We start from the raw sequence: 22,308 nt of genomic DNA, 5'->3' as shown, positions 1-22,308 counted from the left end.
GTTGACACAGTGCAGAAACCCTACTCTGACATTATCAGATTGGCACCTTGTTAAGTGCAAGGCCCACAGCGTCTGCTACAGCCTAAAATAGATAAGTGTAGTAGTGGGCAAAGATGATATCCACTGCCCCACTGCTCTGCTTGACCTTGCATGTGTCCTGGTTTCATATTTACACAGTAACATAGCTTGTATAGGAGGAAGAGGGCACCCTCAAGTGTTTACTTGGAGCAGGCACATTTTTCACTTTACAACAGTGTGTGGGGCTGATGATTGAGCTCAGATTAGCTGAGATTCATTTAGCTTTATGAAATTCATCAATTTTGTCCACTATACCAGTGCAGCTTACAGTAAGATAAGAAGATTTGGAGATCAAGTTAATTTTAAAACCCCAGTCATTTATAGACTACTAACTGACCAGCAAGCTCGTTGTATGAGCTGTCAACTTGACGAATAAACTTACCAGATTAAAGAATACATTTTGTTACTATTGTAATAATTTAAAATATGTAACCACCATAGGTTACAACTTGTAGTCTAAGCATTTATTTTAACATGTCCTTCCTTAGCAACTCTTGTTGCCACCTGGAACTTTTAAAAGGTGCTCAGAATACCTGGGGACTCTTTTGGTTTGAACACCTTCGGGGGAAAAAAAGGTTGGGAAAGACGCTACCGCATTTAATGTGTCACTCGTTAACTTGTAAACTCCAGCCTTGTTAGACACCATTACATTTAAATAATATGAATTGAAATAATTATTTTCTGTTGGGATAACCTTGCCATACTATGTTTCATCTCCCAGTGTACCCTGTAGGCAACAAACTAGAAACACAACAGAAATCAGTGCAGCTGGATTTAAGCAGCATTGGAGCCCTAAAAATGTCAGAAATCTGTGTGTTATCTTCAAAGGGTCTACAAGTCACCAGTATGAGAGTAAATACAACTTTGTATGAATACTGAAGAGGAGCTTCATTAAATTCTACAGCAATGAAATAATATATATGAGGGGGCGGATCTTCCGGATGTGACGGCAGTGTCGGAAACGCTGTCAGACGGGAGTGATGCACGTGCTGGAGTTAGCTGCAGAGAGAACATGAGCACTTGTCTGTTGAGGTTGAAGAGGCTCGAAAAAGCAGCGAATATCTCTCACGGTGCCGTTTTCTGGTCCTCTTCTTTTCATTAGCACATGCTCAGGCTGCTAAGAGGGCGCACGGAGGAGCCTGACGACGCACTGAAGGGTAACTGAACGAGGAGGAGAGCAGCTCGCGGCGCGAAAGAGGAAAGTTGTCGGTGTCTGAGCCGGTGCGGCTTGAGAGAGTGTTTTTGTGTTTCTGTATGCGCACCTCGGCAGCTTGTTAGGGTGATTTATTTACAGTCGAAGGCTGATAAGAGGACTGGTGAAGGCTGTTTGGACAGCATGGCGGACTACCTGATCAGCGGGCAAACCGGTTACGTCCCCGATGACGGGCTGACGGGACAGCAGCTGTTCAACGGAGGAGACGGACTCACATACAAGTAAGGACCTTATCTCTATACCTGTATCCCTGGTAAGCAGGCCAAGTTGGGCTACTTAAGTTTGTACGTAAGTGGTTCATGTTTCTCAAGACATTCTACTAATATTATGAAGCGAAAATCAGGGTGTTACTTAATTGTTGCATTTATTATCGTGTAATAGGTGCATTATTGCTAGGGCTTACTTTTAGCTCAACGGGGATAGCGCCCCCTCAAAAAAGAGAGGATCCTACATTTCCCAGAATGCAGTCAGTTTCAAGAACAAGAATTTGTTTTGTGTGCCTGTGTTTTGCGTTGTTAATGGTTTTATTTTTGTTTGTTTTGTTTTCAAGCAAATCTAGTGGCATTTAAATATGAACTCGCTGTTTAAATTTCGCGCCTTTTGAAAATCTGCCTTGTACGCAGGATTGAACGTTTCACGGTGAATCCACTGCCTCTGTGTAACTGTGCAGCTGTATGTATTAGCAGGGAAATCCCAGCAAAATTGTTCAGTGAGGTTTTGAAAGTCTCTATAAATTTTAATTGTTTTCACTTCATAAATCGGGCATTGTGCGTCAAAGGATCACTGGTGCCCTTCACAGCTAATAATACTGGACCAATCTGAGTTGAAGCCTATTGGAAATTAGAGGGGTGAACAGTCCTTCGGTGCACACACTTGCCCTAAATTTAGGCTCTGGCTCATGCAGTCCTGTGTTGTTAAGCTGGATCCTGTGGACCCTGGCTATATTTAGAACGTCGGCCCGGTAGTCCTCTGCACAACAAAACTGTTTATTCTTTAATGAAATTGCTTTTTACTCAGCAGGGAAAACTAAGAATCTGATTCACTGATTATCAAATCATCCACAAGATGACTCTGAAACTTTTCTGCTTTTTCTACCCCCCCCCCCCCCCCCCCCCCCAAAAAAAAAAAAAAATCTGAATGTAATTATTTCTGACAACCAACCAGTGACCAAGCAATCCAAAATCCAATGATGAATTAAAACAATTTTTAAGCAATTAAAGATTTCAAAACTGTTATATATTACAAACAAAATAAAAGGAAAGCAAACAAATTGTGTTTTAGTGTTTCTTCTTTTTTTTTCTAAATGGGTAAGAAAATAAAGCTGTATCAGCGAATCCTTTGACCCACTGGAACCCCAGGTTTAATCGATTTTAAATGCTGTTCATGCATAATAAAGTGCTGTGGCTTAATGACACACATTTTCTCAGGTCGCATGGATGAACATGCTTTCATACCCTTAGTCTGTTTCTGGGCCTCTTTGCCTCTACTCTGCTCCATGTATGCAGTCTTGTGAACATGACACTCACTGATGATCCCCGTCCAAGAAATTCATGTTATGTCCAGTTTGCAGTTACATAAGATGTGTTCTTTTCTCAAATGCCATAACTATTTCTGAGCTTAAAAATCACCTGCTCAATATTTAACCTGTCATGTTCACTATTTACAAAAAATACTTACAATTACAATTAGTGTATTATTCCTTTTAACTCTTGGAGTGAAGCCAGTTTAGTCAGACATCGGGGGTTAAAGTGTTTGACATCTCAAAGGAAGCTTCAGAACTGTAGGCTGAAAAGATCTAAACTTTCTTTTACTTTAACTGTTTTTGTTTCTCCCCCAGTGACTTCCTGATTCTGCCAGGCTACATTGACTTCACTGCTGATCAAGTGGTGAGTTGAGTCGACAGACGAATAATTGCCAACATGCAAAATCTGGTTAAAGCTGATGTTGTAGTATTATACTAATCCAAGCTGGATAATGTTCAGGGTGGGAGCATATGAGGTGAGAGTGAGGATTATGAGCTGTGTGCCTCCCATCTCTAATGTTATCTCACAGTGCTTCCATAAATTGCACAGTTTGTTTTCACTTTAAAGAGACTCTGTAACTTTTTCTAAATGCTGTCACTGTGACGTTCAGGGGATACCAACTAACTACAAAACTGGCAAACCGAGGTGGGGGCACACCTATCTAATGTTTACTAACTTTAGCCTTCATGAGCTGCTGGTCATACCAGACCAAGTAAGGTTGTAGCAGAGAAACGCCTGTGTTTATTGCTCTTGAATGTTGTGCTCTGAGAAATGTCACCAAAGGCTGCACCAGCATAAACCCATACAGCACCGTGGCTCACAAGGTTAAAGGCGTCGGGGGGGGCAGGAAATCTGATAGTGTGTTTGATTGAAATGACCATTTCTCTAAGGTGGTTAAGTTACTTCTACTTCTTTTTATCTTATTACTTCTACTTTTTGTCCTTCTCTCTGTAAACACAATAACTTGTAGAAGTATCGAATGAGTTCTTAGCAGAGGTGTAGAGTGGGGTCATGTTATTAGCTTAGTCATTGTCTTAATGATTTGTTGGTTGAAAATTGACAAAAAGCCTTATAACTTAGAAACTATGATTCTTACAAGTGTGGTGTGTATTCTTAACATATAGCAAGTACATTATAAAGATTTAAATTATGTCACATTTGTCCTTTGACTTCTCCTTCTAGGTCAATAGATTGATCTGAAGGTCTAGAGCTACATAAAATGACAGGCAACATTTTGTCGACTTGGGATATTTTTGAGTACAGTGATTCATTTTTTTGTAGAGTACAATAACAGGTTATAACTGTTTTAATACAAAACAATTAGAATACATGTGCAGCATTCCTGAATACATTTTTCTTTTTTAAGCAAAAACTCATGATCTAAAGCTTTTAATTTGCTCTTTATTATTGAACAGTTAAACTAATTTTACCAAACCGTACAATGAATGTTACAGATGTACTATAGTCACATAAAAACACAATTATTCTCAAAAGTAGGTGAAGTATATTAAAATGGGTTTCAACAGTGCAAAAACCAAAAGCATGCACTTTGCACTTGTTTTTACTGTACTACACACTCCAGTACGTTGAAAAAGAACAAAGGAGAAAAATGAATACATAGAACACACAATTCTAGTCCCAAAGTAAATACTGGCTAGAGAGTGAGCTGCCTTGGTGGAGGTTTGCGCTCTTGGAGTCTGTCTTGTTCATCTTAGACTTAGTTCATGCAACATCATAACCACATTTGTGTCAGAGCTGCAGTTTCCTTTTGTTATTGACATAGAAAGCAACAGTCTGACCAAATATATGTGTAACTTGGTTAATATGCATCCTTTTTACAATGCACATTTAAACAGTAGCTCTGAACTATTTTCTTTTCTCTTTTTTTTCTTTTTTCAGCTAGTTTTGGTGTGTTCATGTTTGGACTGGACTGTTGTAACGAAGGAATTTCTTCTATGGTGATTTTAGGTGGCTCAGCATGTTGAGATATGCTGTATAAGCATTCCTTATGTTCTTTTAGTTTTAGGGTGACTGATGCATTGCTCTTGCATTTCACTGAGCAAGCATTTACTAGGACTGTTAGAGTTTGGAGGCCTACGGTCAACATGACCCCACAAAACAGGTTTTTGGGCATAATTCAAGAGTTTTGCACAAATGTCTATTAAAATAAAAGTAAGTAATGGACAATGTATTTCAAAAAGGATAAAAGTCACTTGCATCTCTCATGTGGCTTTAATTGAAACTGAGCATTTAGTCCACTTTGTCAAAAATAGTTTGTATCAGAAGATTAAAAAAAATATTGTCTGTCACCATGAGAACATGTTAAATTTACTCCACAGTCACTCAGAATAAAAACAGTATGTTGTGTCCTACTGACATATACTATTGAAGCATAGCTGTAAGTAGAAGTACTTCTCTCAGCTGGAAAACAGTCAGATGGTGGTGAAACACCTCAGACGACATGATTGTCCTGTAAGTTGAAAGAAATGTCAGTGCCATTCATAAATCTGTTTAGTTGCCTTTCTTCGCTCCAAATATTTAACTATCTAAACACACACAGTCTAAAAACTCTGTGTCACTCTAAAAACATGTCTAAAAACATGACATGTTTTGTGCTGGTATGTTGTAACAAACTGATACATAGTGTCAAGTGTTTTAATGTCCAAAAAAATGTGACGTTGTAATGTCACAGCCATTAAACTGAAACTGGTTAAATATTTCCACCTCTGCTTACCCCACTGTGTGAGGCTTGAAAGGTTAAACTGAGTGTTTCTGTGTATGTAGGACCTGACATCGGCGCTCACCAAACAAATCACCATGAAGACCCCCTTCGTCTCCTCTCCTATGGACACTGTCACTGAAGCCAACATGGCCATCGCTATGGCAGTGAGTATAACAACCAAAGGCATTTATTGTTCTGTCATCACATCTGGCCATCCTCAGGCACACACGCATGTGTTATCTCTTCTTGCAGCTAACAGGTGGTATAGGCTTCATTCACCACAACTGCACTCCAGAGTTCCAGGCTAATGAAGTTCGCAAAGTCAAGGTAGTGATTCTGTGTTCAGTCTGTCTCTTGTCTTTTTTATGCATGTTTATTTTCATCTTTCTTAACTCGTGTCTTTTTTGTGTGCATGTGTAGAGCAGTGTATTTGTCTGCTTCCCAGCTTATAGAGTATAGGCAATGATTCCTTTATGTTCCTTTCACCGCTCCTTTTTTTTTTTTTTTTGCTCAATCTTTATTTTTCCACATCCCCATCCTGTTTTTTCCCCCTCCTCATTTCCTTCCTCCCCTTCCTTCTCCAGCGATATGAGCAGGGCTTCATCACAGATCCTGTGGTGATGAGCCCCAACGAGCGAGTAAGGGATGTCTTCCAGGCCAAGGCACGCCATGGGTTCTGTGGCATCCCTGTCACAGATAACGGCAAAATGGGCGGCAAGTTGGTGGGCATCATCTCATCCAGAGACATCGATTTTCTGAAGGTGGAGGACCACGACCTTCCACTGAGTGAGGTGGGCATGCAAAAAATTGGTTTGATCTTGAAATTTACATCTCAAAATGCTCTAGAGACACTTTCTTAGAAACCTTTGTAATATTTTTCTCACAGGTGATGACAAAGCGAGATGATCTGGTGGTTGCCCCCGCTGGGGTGACTCTGAAAGAAGCCAATGAAATCCTCCAGAGGAGTAAGAAAGGTGTGTAGGTTGTTTCGTGTAAGACCTGATAATATGATGATTAAGTTGGGCCAGTTGATCAGATTTTGTCCTTGATCATAATTTTGGCTTTCCACAATTGCGGGAACATGATTGACTGTTAATGTGAATGTGTGCCCTGCTGGTTGAACACAAAGCAGTCCCTAAATCACTGCCTGACGGTGTGCCAGCACATACCAGTCACAGCTGTTTCCTGCATGCTGCAGCTTAAAGTTTCCTGGATGTACTCTGAATGAGAAACAGTACAAAGACAGATAAACAACAGATATCAAACAGTCAAAACAAATAGCAAAAGTCTGGCACAGCAAAAGGCAAAGAGGTTGTTATTCTAAACAGATCTTCATCCATTGTTTGGAAATACTTTAGATTTAGTGCGATCTGCAAAGCAACAAACTAACTTCTTCAACCACCTGAAAACACTTCACTAACTGTTAGGGCTGGGCAATATCATACCGTTCACGGTAATACCGGTGTAATGTTGGGCAATGATAAGAAAATGAAATATCGCGATAGAATATGGGTAAAACGTGCATGCGCAGTGCCTTTGATTTCATACGCACATGGCGGAAAAAGCATGGCGGCGACGGAGAATGAGAAGGGCGAAAGCGGATCGTTGAATGAAACAGATGAACCAGAATTGGTTTGTAAAAATGCTGCAACTTCAGTGGTGTGGAATTGGTTTAGCTTTCATCCGTCAGATACACAACAAAGCACTATTTTTGGTAGAGCATGCTAGCGGGCTGTCGTTATTACTGTGGGTTTTTTTTGTTTTTGGGTTTTGTTTTTTGTTTTTAAAATACGGCACACTTAAAATCAATTTTTTGATTTTTTTTATTAGATTTTTTTTTTTTGCATTAATAAAGTTGTGGAGTTGTAAAGTATTTTGTCTAGTGTCAATTATATCGTCAGTTATATCGTTATCGCAAATTTTCACATGTATATGGTGATAAATAATTTTGGTCATATCGTCCTGCTCTACTAACTGTGGTAAAATGACTTCATGAAGGCAGAGGGGGGGGAAAATGCATTGTCTAAGCTAACACTGGATGATTCACGTTATCCAGTGTCAGTGCAGACATCCATAAAAGGTGAACCTGAGGAGTCCATCAGCACATCTATCCGGGTTACAAAGACTCACTGAAATCACCAATACAACTGCATTGTCTAGTCAGTGTAGGGGACAAAAGATATGTTATCCCCTCATGCAATTATTTTCTCAATGTGGGATAGAGCTGCACTGTAAACAAACTGTGGAAGGGGGAACAAATGGGATCTCACAGCCACTGTGTTCTGCTAGAGCTCCACCGATATATCAGCTGGCTGATAGATGAAATTGTAAAAACTAAAAAACAACTTTCCGCCATGTTAATGTTAATGTTGCACTGTTTGTCCACCAGAGGGCACTTTGTAACGTCCTTGTTGGGGGCACCTAAGAACAAGCTGATCTAAGCAGAATTTTGCAGAGTGTAAATGAGTAACCCATGACTTGTAGTGACAGTAAAACAAGACCATTGTTAAACTGCTTTGTCATTATTTTCTCAGTAAGGATAAACTATGATCATAACTACACATAATAATTGTTATGGGAATCAGTTTCATGTGTCTGAAAGGGGAAAAACAAAATCAGCCAATGTTGGATTTTTAAACCGCCAAATATAGAGTAGAAATATTGTTATTGCTCTTAAAAATCTTGTATCTGTTGGGCTCTCTTTGCTAAATTTTATTCACATATGTCATGCTGGTACAGTGAGTAGAATGAGACTATTTTGTCTTTAGGTGAGATGGATAAACGTCTTATTGTTTTGCAAAGATTTTTAATAGGAATATAATGCAGTGTAAAAGTGACAGCAGTATTCTGTTTTTTGTGTAAAGTTTATAAAATGATTTATTTTTCTTCCAAGAGATGCCATGACTTTAGTTGATGAGGATCAGTTTTATTTTTCTGTAATGATTTGTACATTAGTTGGAATGTAGCACAACACTGTTGTGTTGATGTTAAAGCAGTGCTCTGTTTTCATTACAGTGCAATAAAAGTTTTTGGCGCAAAAATCTGAATAATCGTGATCATAATTTTGGCTATTATCACGAAGCCCTATGATGGGGAAAAATGTACCAAGGAACAGGGTAAGCTGCTTCTAAGTGCACAGCATGAGCATGCTTTCATGCCTTTGGTTCCTCCTGCAGGTAAATTGCCCATAGTGAATGAAGAGGGGTCCCTGGTATCCATCATCGCTCGCACAGACTTGAAGAAGAACAGAGACTTCCCCTTAGCTTCCAAAGATTCTCGGAAACAGCTGCTGTGTGGTGCAGCCATCGGCACACACGATGACGACAAGTACCGACTGGACCTGTTGGTGCAGAGCGGAGTGGATGCGGTTGTACTAGTAAGGACTTCTAATGTGCTTTTTAAAGGCATGGAATGTTTCAGGTGCAGAGTTTGGGGGTAAATTAAGTCGTGTTGAAACTGGGGACGGGGCTTAAACTGGGACCAATTTTTGGTTTTGTCATGCAAGTAAGAGACCTGCCTTGGTCCACTGACAAATATTTAACTAAAACCACTTAATGAAACAGTGTGCATAACCATGGAATCTGAAAAGAAAAAGCAGTCGCTTGGATGAAGGACAGAGTAGACCTGCCAATTATTGTTTAGAATACACAGTTTTTTGTTGTTAAGGGGTTATCTTCAATCTGGGTGAGTCTTCATGTCTTTGAATGGGAAGATCATGTTATGTTTCATCTCTCTACCTCCAGGACTCCTCTCAGGGCAACTCGATCTTCCAGATCAATATGATCAAATATATTAAAGAAAAGTACCCCAACCTGCAGGTCATCGGTGGCAATGGTAACTTCACTTTACACACACTAATATTTTCATATGTAAAGTATTCAGAGAAAGTATTTTCTAAAAAGAAAGTGTTCACTATAGAATGGATGCTGTTTTCTATGTATGCACTTGTCAGAATGGTCCATGATAAAGGCGTATCGTGCAAAGGGGGAGCGACACATCCTACATTTGTTCACAGCCAGTGGGCTTGAGTGTTGAACATTCATGTCTTTGATTGTATTTGCTGCTCATTGATCTGTTGCTTGTGGTGAAAATTACTGTTTGTTTTTTTTTTTTTCCCCTCCTCTGTGTCTCACCCGGTCTGTGGCAGTCGTGACTGCAGCTCAGGCCAAGAATCTGATTGATGCAGGAGTGGATGCACTGAGAGTGGGGATGGGCAGCGGCTCCATCTGCATCACGCAGGAAGGTGAGTGACTGAAGGCAAAACTGTACAGACAACAGGCACATCACTTCCTGCTTCCTTTTATAAAACGGCTCTAAACCAGTCTGAAGCCTTTGATCTGTATGGTGTAGCAGCTTCTGCTACAAAATGGCAGCAGTAAAGTTCTTCTGCAGCAATAAACAGTACTTAAAGTCTGCTTTGCTTGTTGAATCCTAAAGCACGGACCAAACCAAGAATGGAAACCTAAACTTTCACCCTGTGTAGTATATCGTATTGAAGGACAATTAATTCTGTATTTTTGTGTACTTTATGAGATTCCTGATGGAAACGTGAGCATTTCCAGTTGCTTAGTTTGACAATTTGTTGCATTCAGGGGTAACTGTTGTTGACAGTTCTGACCCTTTCTACTATCTGATGTCTGATCATCTTTGTACATCATAGGCTGTGAAACATTTATGCTGCAGCCTCATTTTATTATAGAAAATAACAATCAATTATTATGGTTTCTGCACTGATTACTCAAATTGGGCATAAAGCTGCAGTGCTAGTGGACTTTAAGTCATCCTTTGTGAACTTGTCCTCTAAGTTAGACAATGCGGTACATGATTATGGTTTTAAACTAATGTTCATTGAGATGTTTTATTTACACTGGGACATCTATTTAGTACTTAAGTTATGGTTCTGTGGAGCTGCTATTACTGTGTAGCAGGAGTTTGGGTTAGAAAGTTGAAGTTGTTGTTTTTTTGGGGGAATGGGGCCTAGTGGGTGGGGGTGAGAGGTACTCCTCAGTTTTTGTTTAGCTTTTTGTATTTGTTTTATTTTTCATTTATTTCTTTAATCATGATACTAAATCTAGCCTGCTTTTCATACACTCCTTTTTTATTGATTTGGTGAAGAGTATCAGCATCACCCCATTAGCATCACTTTTGTACTAAGACTGAGATTCTTTTACTTAAAACTTGTTACACGGCAGGCTTTCCCACTCTCACCTTTACTTTTCACTTTATCAGTAGAGCCTCTCTCAGCCACCTCTCAGAACGTCTTTGTAGTGGTGTAGTGCAATCCTGTGGCATAGTGCACAGGATTGCTATATATGCAGATGATTTATTATTATTATGTTACAAATCCAACGACTCACCTATCTGCTATTATGGAATCACTTTAAAATTTTGTCTCTTTCTCCCATAAACCTTGATACACAGGAGCTTAGACAAAACGGAGCTACCTTTCCGTCTAACTTTTTCTGGCTTTAAGTATTTAGGAGTGCATATCAAGTTTAATCCCTTGTTGTGATAACCCTGTTGTAATTGCCTCCGTGGAAATTTTTTTATTTATTTATTTTAAATTTGGTATCAATTCCAGTGCCACCTTAATTTTGTCTCTGCCTCTGCTCTGACCCCAATCTGTAATAATCAGCCCCCCTCTTCCTTTCATATATGTGCAAGAAAAGGAGTCAATGTTTTCATTATAATTTATTTATTTATTTGTTTATTTTTTTGGAAAGACAACAGTTTTCTCAGTTTTTAGTGATATGTCTTTTGTACAATTTGCCCTCATATTTATTCAGCTGTTTTCAAATAAGACACACTGCATCCTCTGCTTCCCCAGAGTTTCCATGTCAGCCCCCCAAGCATTTGTGGGAGGACTTATATGAGTTGAAGTCTCACAGTAAGGCTCTTATCTCATGAATATATACTTTCATTACTGCACTGGGCAATTACTCAACCAAAAAGATCACTTCCAGTTGAGAAAAGGAACTGGGTCTTAAATTTGGGGAAGATTACTTGGAAAAAGTAATTGATAGTATTCATACCTCATCCTCATGTGCAAGACTCTTCCTTACTTAGTTTAAGACAGTAAATACAGGGTGGGTGTCACATGGCCCTCTTCCTATTTGGGAGGGGGGAGTTATATCCAAGATGGCCGACTTCTAAATGGCCACCATGGTCACCACCCATCTTGAGGAGTTTGCCCTCTCACATATACTAATGTGCCACAAACAGGACTTTAATATCACCAACCATTCCATGTTATTACGGTGTATCCATATAAATGGCCCACCCTGTAGATTGTATTTGTCAAAATCAAGACTATCTAAAGTATATTCTGACAACCTCGACCTGTGCGGCAGATGTATTACCTCTCTGTGATTTAACTCGTCTGCCTTACACTTCAATCATACTGGACTTTTTGTTGGCACATCATAGAATTTAGTGTTCCTCGAAAGCTCTTCACCCTCCAGCTACATCACTTTGGCTGAAAGATCCAATTCAGACTCAGAGGGTATGCTAGTGAGGTTTTATAGATGCAGCAGCCTTTTATCATTTATTTTAATTCCTTGAAAACATTTGCACCTGGCTAATTTTGAGTATCACATTTTTATTTTATTTTTATTTTATTTTTAAATATTAGGTTAGACTTTGGGATGGGGATTGGTTTGGATAAGCTGTTTAATTTGGTTTCCACAAAAGCTTCACAATGTTAATGGCTTGAACTGTATTGATTTATACCTTTTTATTTGTTTTGTTTTTGTTGGGCCTGATATGTCAAACTAGATTAGATAAGAAAATTCTATAATTGGTATTTAAAAAAACAAAACAAAAACGTACGAGCTGATCAGGAAACTCCAATGTAAAGAAATGCAAACTTTGTGTAAAACAAACAGCGGTGCTACAATGAAAATCTACAGTAAAGCTACAGAAGTTAAAAAGCGTACGAGTGCAGACTGACTGAACCTGGTATGTTTATAAGGCAGCTTGCAGAAGGCTGACAGCAGCTGTCCTACTTTATATGGCAGCAATACCTGCAACAACAGGGGTGCGTCTAAAGGGGGGTATGGGGTGTACTAGAGCATATTTATTTCAAGACTAAAGTGACGTTATACTGCAGATTTAGATTAATATAAAATATAAATTACGACTTAAATTGTACCAATATATATGAATACAAATGAAAGCTTTTTCTTAATATATATAGGCCACTAAGAATATACAAGCCACTAAAACTCTCAGCCACTGACCTGGCATTATTAGCTTGGACACTGAATTATAAGTAGTTGTTGTTATTATTGTTATTATTATTAACGTCACTCATCTGAAGGTCTGCTTTCTGCAGCAGAAAAAGTATCAAAGCACAGGGCCTCAGAAAATCTGAGAATTTTTATGTGCTCGTGTTTCTTCATTGCACACAGCACATGCTCCTATAGAGGCTTAAAGGTTAAACATACATACATACATATTGCTATGTTTCTAATGATTTATTTTTGTAAATAAATAATTACAAAATATTTTTGTTAATGAGACAACTACTTATTTGATTAATTGGTTGAATGATTGATAGAATATGGAGAATATAAAATAATTGCTAGCTGCAGCTCTAATCCTGACTGTTTGCCTTTTGGAAATGAGGAAAGCTTTTTGTTTAACCCTTTACAGCCGATCGGAGCGGGCACGCTCCATTTTGCGTAACTATTTTTAAATCCCGGTAGCTCTGCAACCACGTAAGCTAGCGCAATAATTTTTTTTGCATATGAAACCGGAGGAGTTGTACTTACATCTTATGCCATCAGCTTGTCCTAGGTCACAGTTTCCTCCCACATATAGCTTTGCAAAAACTGCATAAAAATCACTTGCAGCAACAAAAACATGATATTCCAGAAACACGCTTCGCCGATCCGATCAGCTGTTTGTAACACTTCCTACGTCCATCAGCGCGAACTATCACATGACCGCATGACCTGCCCGAAACCGGAAGTGACGTCATTTTGCGGAAATGTAGTTTTTTTACGATCGGGGCCTTATGAGCCTATACTTGTGTTTTAAAAAGTTATGTTTGAGTTTATGACTTTCTGTGTCGTTTCTGGGATGCTTAGGACTCATATTGCACTGCTGGAAATAGTTTATTTTGATGCATATGCTGTTATTTTGCAAATTTGCACTATAATATTTATTTTCGTTTTTCCTGCAGTGTATAAAAATTGGTGTATTTCAAAAATAAAACTATGAAGACACTCAAAATAAATTTCCTGTGGTGGGAAACTAGTTTGTGCAACTTTTTTGTATTTACAGTTTTGAGGGATGAGCCTCTTAAATTTCTCTAACTAGAAATATATGTTAAAAAAACAAAAACGATTTTCAATTTTTTTGTAGTTTATTGCACTTTTTTGCAATTTATGTAATTACTATGCACCTAATGCATACATATTATTAAAGTTTGGGCTATAATGGTTGTATTGATGTATAGCAACTTGAAATGCTCCCAAAAATGGCTCCACAGCATGTAAAAATATAATATAAGCTCTGGCGGACTTGGTTCTATGGTAGGTCTTAAAGGGTTAAACTCAGTTTAAATGTTATAACTGAATCAGTCTGTCACTTTTATGAGTTTTGTTTGTCTGCTGTAGTGAGGCTCTCTCTGTTCCTTGTTTCTGACTGCACTTGTCTCTATGTTGACTATGATTCTTGTGATATCATTAGGCATTTCTTGTTCATTTCCTTTTGCTTGTATTCTGTTTTGCTATCATCTTCATCTTGCCATCTTCTTACCTTCTGCCTTCCTTTCTGTCTGCCTCCTGTTCTCTCCCCTACTTCTCATCCTGGTGCGTGCGTGCGTGCGTGCGTGTGTCAGCTCCCCTCAGTGTACCACCAGCTATAAAGCTCCACAGCCCCAAAACCCCAACCACTGTTACGGGATACTCCAGTAAGTTCCCCTGCTGGTGTGCACTAGGCTCGGTTTGGCTCCATCATCACAGTGTGTCTTCCCCCCCCCCCACCCCACCCACCCCCACAGCCTGCTGCATTAATTGGGGTTCAGCTTTGCATCTGTAGGTGTACTAGAGTTTTAGAAGTTGGCCTTTGGGGTTTTGGGGTTTTTGCTTGTTCGTGTGTCCACACTAATTTGTCGATTATGCTGAGTAGGGATGGGTACTGGTATCCGATGCCATTATGGCACTGGTTCTGACATAAACGGTAATAACCAGACCGAAAAGCAGCGCACATTTCTGTGCTTTATTTCGGTGCTTTTTTTCTTCTTCCTGAGATGTCATACACTTTGGATTCTAGCCAATCATTTTATCTTTGCAAGCGCAGTAGGCGGGCCCAGGTACGTACGTTCTTTTAGAGCAGAGCTACAGATTAAAAATGCCCAAGGCGAAGCGGTCAACATCTGGCTGTACTTCACAGCAAAAGATGCAAACTCAGCAGCCTGCAACAAGTGCTTTAAGGTGATACCGTGCAAAGGAGGTAACACCTCGAATCTGATCAAACACCTGGCGACATATAGCATTTTGTTAAAAGCCAAGAAATGCGCCATTTTTGATAGCTTGCTGCGAGACCTCACACCGTGCACATCTACTGCACGTGGGTTGCCTGTTATCGGACCCGGAGTTAGCAACATCCCCCAAAAACCCCAAGAGTCCTGGCCCCTAGCCCTGCCAGTGTAGCAGAAATGATGACGGATGATGATGGCAGCAGCCGTTATTCTCTGCGTGAGTAGCTTAATGTTGTCTGTGTGTAAACTAACCACGTTATTGAATTAATGCATGTAAGGTGAACTAGCAAACACCTTCGTAGTTACATGCGGCTGTCTTCTTGTTTGATGGCAGATACTCCCTTCACCCTGGCCAAAAAGGCTAAAATGACCAAAGAAAAAGTGGAAAACAGCTAAACACGAGAGGTCTTTGGACAAAGTTTGTTTTTTTTTTTCCATTGAAAAAGTATGGTATCACTTCCAGCCAAGAGTGATACCATAAATCCCCTATAGCTGCAGAAAAGGCTAACATTGTTATCTTTTTTTACAAAAAAAACCAGCTGAACATGAGAGGTTTTTGAACCAATTTTGTGTTCTCCATTCTTTAAGCACCGGCACCGTTTCAAAAGTACCGGTTTGGTACTGGTATCGGATAAAACCTAAACGATACCCATCCCTAATGCTGAGTGAATGTTGCTCTTCTTCCACCCACTTTCCTGACCTTTTGATTTCTGTTTGAAGCCATCAGATTGAGACACAAATGTAAAGATACTATTGGTGAGATAGTGGCTGGGTTCAAAGGCCACTGCTTATTGTGTTAGGCGTCTCATCCATGTCTAACACACATTCCTAACATTGGAACAAAATAAAAAGCAGAGGATTACTAGATGGTGTGACTAGCTACCACAGGGTGTCTCTGTTCAGCACTTGTGGTCATGTTTGTGTGCTGGTTGGGACAGACTTTGCTTAAGGATATAAATGATAAGAATTAATCACCTTTGTCTACAATGTGGGGAAAGATGTTAAAGAAGTCGCTGCCACTGTTTTTGGCTGAAAATTAATCTGCACTCACCTGCTTTGTGGGTTCGTTTCTGCTTTGACCCTGCTTTTCATGAGTCAAAACAGAGTAGAATAGTAAAGATTTGTAGCTTGAACCTATTGAGCTTCACTGTTTTAGAGTACGGCCATTGCATATGATAACAGTTCCCTCTGAAACGTTTTTGTGTTTTTCACTGAATAGAAGCAGAGTAGAAAATAAATAGGGATCCAGTATTTCCCCACATAATCAGATTAAAGAACTGCCACTTTATTGAGCACTAGATTTTTACTCGTCTTGGTCTTAAGCTGGGGACATGAGTCCTTCCGCTCCGCAGCCTTGGTGAGCTTGGCAGTTTTTCTAGTTGTTCACCTGCTGGAGGCTGTGGTTTTGGTGGTTCTCCAGCTTGCAGCAGAAGCACTCTCTTCGCCAGCTGCAGTCCAAGATAGAGTCCGAGATCCTCTGTAGAGGGATGCAGCTGATTGATATCGAGGGCTGCAACAACGGCAACCCGGATAGATTGAACAACCAAAACCTGGTTGGCAGTAAATATACCTTGCTGGCCCACCCAACTAAAGTCTGTGTGGGGAAACACTGGAATCATTAGTGCTGGTAAGTACCTTGCAGTCCTGAGTTGGAAGGAAATGACGAGTTCAGCGGTTTAATAAAAGGAATTGGAATGTTGGGATATTTGTGTTTTGGCACTTTACTTCTGTTGCTTAATATTAGAGTAGTTGATCTTTTGAAAAATGGCTTTGAAATCCACTGAAGAGTCCTCTGCAGCTACAGGCAGCGTGTATTATGAGAGTTTGATTCTTAGAGCAGTGTGGTATTTCTCTGCTGATGTGACAAATTTAATGTTCCTCATTTTCACATTTAACAAACATAACAGACATGTTCCCAGTTTGTCTGCTCATTCACTTTGTTTCTTTTTTCTAAACGTTGAACAGTTTGTCCTATTATTAGTCAGTGGAGATTTCTTTCCTCTTGCCTTCTCAAACTGTCAGACATATGAAAGAACAATGGCTAAATGATGGAAAAGCTGAATCTTCCAAACTGAGGCCAGTTCTTTAGCTAAATATGTTATACCGTGGTGTTATCGGCTGATTTTTAAGCAACTTCAACCACTTAAGCTTAAAGCTAGTTCTCCATACAACAAGTGAAGAGCAGGTGTAAAGTAAAAATGTTGGCCATCATCACACAGCCTCTGTCACTGAAGACAACATTCTGCGTTTTTAAATAACCGACTGAAGCAATCCCCTACATTGTTTACAGATTGAATTGAATTCAATTTGTTTTTTATTTTAATGACAAAATTACTTTTCATAAGGTTTTATCAGCCTGAGCTTGCTGCTAAAGGACACATTAGCAAGATGGCGCATACTGCTAGGTTTACTCACAATACATTAATGTGGATAGCTGAGTTGTGCTTGGTTTGGTGGTTTCAAGCTGCATAAGATTTTTAAAAGGCTCATATTAGCTGAAACCTCAGGATCAAGCTTAGTCAAGACAAGTTGGTGCATCTGGCTCGAGTTGTGTATTTACAGTAGTACAGAGGTTCTTTACAGGGCACCTTTCTCAGTTGTACCTGTTTAATCCACCTTCATCTGTTTTTTCCTCCTCTCTCCTCGACAGTGCTGGCATGTGGCAGACCCCAAGCCACAGCTGTCTATAAGGTTTCGGAGTATGCCAGGCGTTTTGGCGTTCCGGTCATCGCTGACGGCGGCATCCAGACCGTTGGCCACACCGCAAAGGCCCTAGCACTTGGAGCATCCACAGGTATGGATTTGATCATCAGGTGAACATGCATTGAAGCCATGTCGAACGAGAAAGGAAAAACTTGATTTTTATCTTCTTGTTTTATTACTGAAGAACTGATTAAAGAATTTTAAGATGCAACATAATAACTAGAGATGGCACGAAACCACTTTTTAATGTCCGATACCGGATATCATAAATTTGGATATCTGCCGATACCGATATGAATCCGATATAGCGTATTTTGTAATCAATAACGGATTTCTTTTTTTTTTTTATAAATATCTTGCTGCATTTTGTATAAGTTCATACTCAAGTTTTTAAAAAAAACAAGAGACTGAAGCTATTCTGTTATACCTGTATGCAAAAAATACACTCCACCCAAAACATGTTATAGTTCAGCAACACTGATCAATCTAATAAATTTAAACCTACACCATCCTCCCTATTCTGGTATTTTAAAGAGTACTTGCCTACCTAACTAATAGGGTTGCCAACTCCCAGAAAAAATATTAGAGAACCACCCCCCCGCCCCTTAATCGATGTAATCAACTTTAATTTAATGCAAGTGTAAAACAAATGCACAGAAATCACTTATTTTTCTACAATAATTAAATAGATTCAGCATCTTTCTTCAACAGAATTGCAGACTGCACAGATGGTACCTTCCCAAAGGAAAAAGTACTATAACTTACTAAAGTGTATATTAGACTTACTAGTTACTATATACAATAATGGATTTCTATACATTTAATCAGATGACCACTTTTGTTGTAAGATTCAGATAATTATTTATTCAAAGTTTTTAAATGACATAACAAAGAAAAATATTCTTTGTGCCCCTGGCCCCCGACAAAACTTTGCTAGACCCGCCCCTGCACAGTTACCAGCCGTCAGCTACGTAGGAAAGGATCCTGGTGTTATTTGTCTCTCAGAAACAGTTCATAACTTCCCTTCAACTCATTCATGTCACCTAAAAGGTAAACCTGTTTCTCCATCACCCTGCTCAGCTCTGATGATTTAGTAAGAACATCTCCTAGTTCCATCTTCATGTTTCCCTCTCACCACATATCCAAACCGATATCGTGACCAGCAGCTTTTACAGCCGTGGCTCCACCAAAACCTCAGCTGACACTAGAAAGTAATATTAAATACATTCTAACAGCAGCTTATCACGCTTAAACGTGCTGCTGTTGTTTATCCGCCGGTCTCCTCTTTCTAGCACAAAGTGGGCGATAAACAAACGAGAAAGAGTGGACTTGTGGCAGAAAAGCCGATCAGCTGATCATTGATCATTTTCATGCTTGAAGTAATAACAGGGGAGGGAGGGGAAGTGAATGAGAGAAGTAGTGTTGATTTTTTAATTCTAGCTGAAGTACGGGACAAATCGCTTCCTTTTCACCTCAGTATGGAACTCCGATCGCCAGTCCAGCTGTGGCTCAATATATCAGTTGTTAAGCTTAACGTGGAAATACTATGCAAACATTTAGGCATGAACTTACACACTTGCTTTACTTCTCTGGGATAGTTTTGGCCGAGATGAAATGCCGCGGTTAGGAAGCATGTAGCGAGGCTCCAAATACTCCACCAGACCGCCGACAGGTCTCGCAGACAACAGCCGCTCTGTCACGTGACACATACTGCTCCAATGCGCCGAGCTGGGTTAGGCCAAGTAGCGCGTTTTGTGAGGTGACTTTGTGATACTTCGGATCGGATTACGTTTTTTATTTCTCTCCGATATCCGATCCAGTAATTTAGGTCAGTAACGGACCGATACGTAATATCGGATCGGTCTATCTCTAATACTAACTGCACCCTACAGTTAGTGAGAAGGTAAAGTCTGACTGTGGAAAGAGCAAATTTAAAAAAAAAAATCAATCACCTCATTGTTGTAATCTCGGCACAATTTTATCTTTGACTTTTTTTTATATATATGATAGAGTTAAATGTTTCAGTAACTTTCTTTTTCTGTGTGTCCAGTGATGATGGGTTCTCTGCTGGCTGCTACTAGTGAAGCTCCTGGTGAATATTTCTTCTCTGATGGCATCAGGCTGAAGAAATACCGTGGCATGGGCTCCCTGGACGCCATGGACAAAAACCTGGGCTCCCAGACCAGATACTTCAGGTATCAGTAATACAACAAGGGGCTGTCCACCTTACACAGCCAGTCTGCCTGTCACGTTGTTGGGCCTTTCTTTGCCAGTTTTCCCCAGCAGACAACACTTCCTCATTTCATTTTCAGTGGTTTGCAGAACACAGCTGTTGTACTGCTATGTGGTGGTAAAGAATGATGAGCCTGCTAGAAAAGTATGGCGCTGGCATTTCACTTTAAAAAAAAAACAAAACAAAAAAAACCTTCATCTAATAGACAACCTCTAACGAGCTTACAAAGATGTTCACTGAACAAACTGGTCTAAACAGGCTGTTGAAGTTGATATGCTATCAGTGAGCAGTAGGTTGCCTAACAAGGAGTTCTCTCCACACTACTCACTCCTTTCTCCCTCCTCTCCCCTCCCAGTGAGAACGATAAGATTAAAGTCGCTCAGGGTGTTTCCGGAGCTGTGCAGGACAAAGGCTCCATCCACAAGTTTGTTCCTTACCTGCTCGCTGGCATTCAGCACTCCTGCCAGGACATCGGAGCTAAAAGCCTAACCCAACTCAGGTAAAAACACAAACCTGTCAGAGTTAACGCTGCACTCTGAGAGAACTCAAACAGCCACACGAGAAGAAAAATGAATGTTTAAATACTCAGAAGCAAGCCAATAAAAAAAGTGATTAAATGTCCAGTGATATTTGAAGCATAAATCATGATCGATATGCAGTATGAATTTTACTGTGTCTAAATACACTGCTGTAAATAAACACTTTCATTTGTACATCATACAGAAAGGTTTTTGAACTTTTTTTTTTTTTGGTTGCTTTTATCAGATAGCACAGCAGGGAGTAGACAGGGCAGCTGGGAGAGTGTGTGGGGGAAGATTGGGGACCAAAGTGGTGCCCAACAAATTTTATTTTATTTTTTGCAGAAATGTTTTTGATGACAAATACATCGACAGTTATAGGAAAAAAGGAATTCATTATGAAGTTTGAATCTGATGTACTTGACACATTTTGTAAATCACATTAGTGTGATGTGGCTGACCAAGTACAGTCAGGTGTATTACAAGTTCTATAGCTTGGCCATTATCTTGTATTTCACAGAAATTTGATGTCCAGCTTTATTCTTATTTCCTTAAGTTTTATATTGTACTTAATTTCTCACCATTTCTGCTGTCATCTAACAGCTGTTTTCTTTTTTCCTTCTCCAGAGCCATGATGTACTCTGGAGACCTGAAATTTGAAAAGAGAACAACATCAGCTCAGAAAGAAGGCGGAGTCCACAGCTTGCACAGGTACACACGCACACAGACATGGGTTTTCCTCAGTTTCATATTTCATGGTCTTCAAATTTCCTAGTTTCATGTCTTACCACAACCACACAAGCCTTCAGTTAAACTTCCTCTTTAGCGCCTGTAATCAGGCTACTGCTGTGTCTGTCTTAACAGGAAACCTCAGGGAGTATCGTGGATAAGTCGTGTGATCTTTTCTTCTCATACTCTTTCTCCCACAGTTACGAGAAACGTCTCTTTTAAGGAGAAGCTTGTCTTCTGATGGAGAATCCTTCCAACAGACATTATGCAAAAACACTACTTGCCAGATCATCTGATAGCTGTATTTGACGCACACCCACACTTCTCATTAGAGTAGTCTGTAAAGATCAACCTCTCTCAAACTCCACTCTTCCAGTGATCCATTAGTCTTCCTGCCGGTGTCATCTATGCATAGTCTGTTTTAAATGTGAAGGACTGAATTAAAGCATTTCAATAAGTGCACGGGTGATTGTGTCATGAAAATATCCAGTGCTTTTCATGTTGTTTCAAAGTATTTGAACCCTGCTGTGTCCATTTCAAGATGAAAAATGTCCAGTAATAAAGCATGTTTTTCATAAGTGGCTGTGGTCTGTTTTTGTTTAATTGAACAACTTTGCTAAAACTTTAAAGAATCCTTATCTAGTAACTTGTGCCCTGCATGTTCTCATGTTACCTGAGGGAAGAGAAAAGAAAAGGATGTGCTGCAGCTTGTAGATGAGAAACTGTCTGTTCTAAACCGACCATTTAGTTTCTGTTCATCTAATGTAGGGAAGCAGTGAAGCAGACCCATTCATTTCAACTTCGTTAGTAGCGAGAGCTGACGGCCATCTGTGTGCCAGTTTCTACACACTTTATATCATCATCCACTCAATTTACTCCATTTAAGTCAGACTTTAAAAACAGGCTTGTTTTAGATTAATTTCTAATTTTATGTTTGATAAAGAGGTCAAAGGGGTCTATACGAAATATTCTTTTTCAATCTGATTTGAAGAATTGTTTAAAATTTGTACATTTATATACTTAGCTGACCTGAGTAGGTTGCACTGAAGAACTGGAACTAAACATCCAACTTCAAAACTTAATGTATCAAACAGTTAAAAGC

At 39.6% G+C, this 22,308-nt stretch overlaps 1 protein-coding gene across 2 annotated transcripts; it reads left to right on the top strand.

Annotated features, from left to right (window-relative positions):
* The first annotated feature begins 1,358 nt into the window (after nucleotides 1–1,358).
* On the top strand, nucleotides 1,359–21,755 carry impdh2 (IMP (inosine 5'-monophosphate) dehydrogenase 2). 2 transcript variants are annotated; one of them, XM_085345631.1, is made up of 15 exons: nucleotides 1,359–1,512; nucleotides 3,129–3,177; nucleotides 5,599–5,700; nucleotides 5,789–5,863; nucleotides 6,121–6,327; nucleotides 6,423–6,510; nucleotides 8,713–8,912; nucleotides 9,280–9,370; nucleotides 9,684–9,779; nucleotides 14,382–14,453; nucleotides 17,674–17,817; nucleotides 19,777–19,921; nucleotides 20,315–20,458; nucleotides 21,105–21,188; nucleotides 21,407–21,755. In XM_085345631.1, the coding sequence occupies exons 1-15, from the start codon at nucleotides 1,415–1,417 to the stop codon at nucleotides 21,426–21,428; spliced, it is 1,617 nt and encodes a 538-aa protein (XP_085201757.1). In that variant the 5' UTR covers nucleotides 1,359–1,414; the 3' UTR covers nucleotides 21,429–21,755. The 2 variants fall into 2 exon arrangements, with proteins under 2 accessions (XP_085201757.1, XP_085201758.1); XM_085345632.1 differs by lacking the exon at nucleotides 14,382–14,453.
* The last annotated feature ends 553 nt before the right edge of the window (nucleotides 21,756–22,308 follow it).

The sequence above is a fragment of the Diplotaxodon limnothrissa genome, linkage group LG20 (genome assembly GCF_057381915.1).
Source record: "Diplotaxodon limnothrissa isolate DT_005_m linkage group LG20, D_limnothrissa_male_GT1.1, whole genome shotgun sequence".
Taxonomy (NCBI): Eukaryota; Metazoa; Chordata; class Actinopteri; order Cichliformes; family Cichlidae; genus Diplotaxodon; species Diplotaxodon limnothrissa.
This window is presented reverse-complemented; position numbering and strand designations above follow the sequence as displayed.

Excerpts from the sequence above, each read along its gene's own strand:
- impdh2 (XM_085345631.1), top strand. The coding sequence starts at position 1,415 with ATGGCGGACTACCTGATCAGCGGGCAAACCGGTTACGTCCCCGATGAC. Across the intron at positions 1,513-3,128 it reads GGAGACGGACTCACATACAA|TGACTTCCTGATTCTGCCAG; the intron begins GTAAGGACCTTA and ends TTTCTCCCCCAG. Across the intron at positions 3,178-5,598 it reads ACTTCACTGCTGATCAAGTG|GACCTGACATCGGCGCTCAC; the intron begins GTGAGTTGAGTC and ends CTGTGTATGTAG.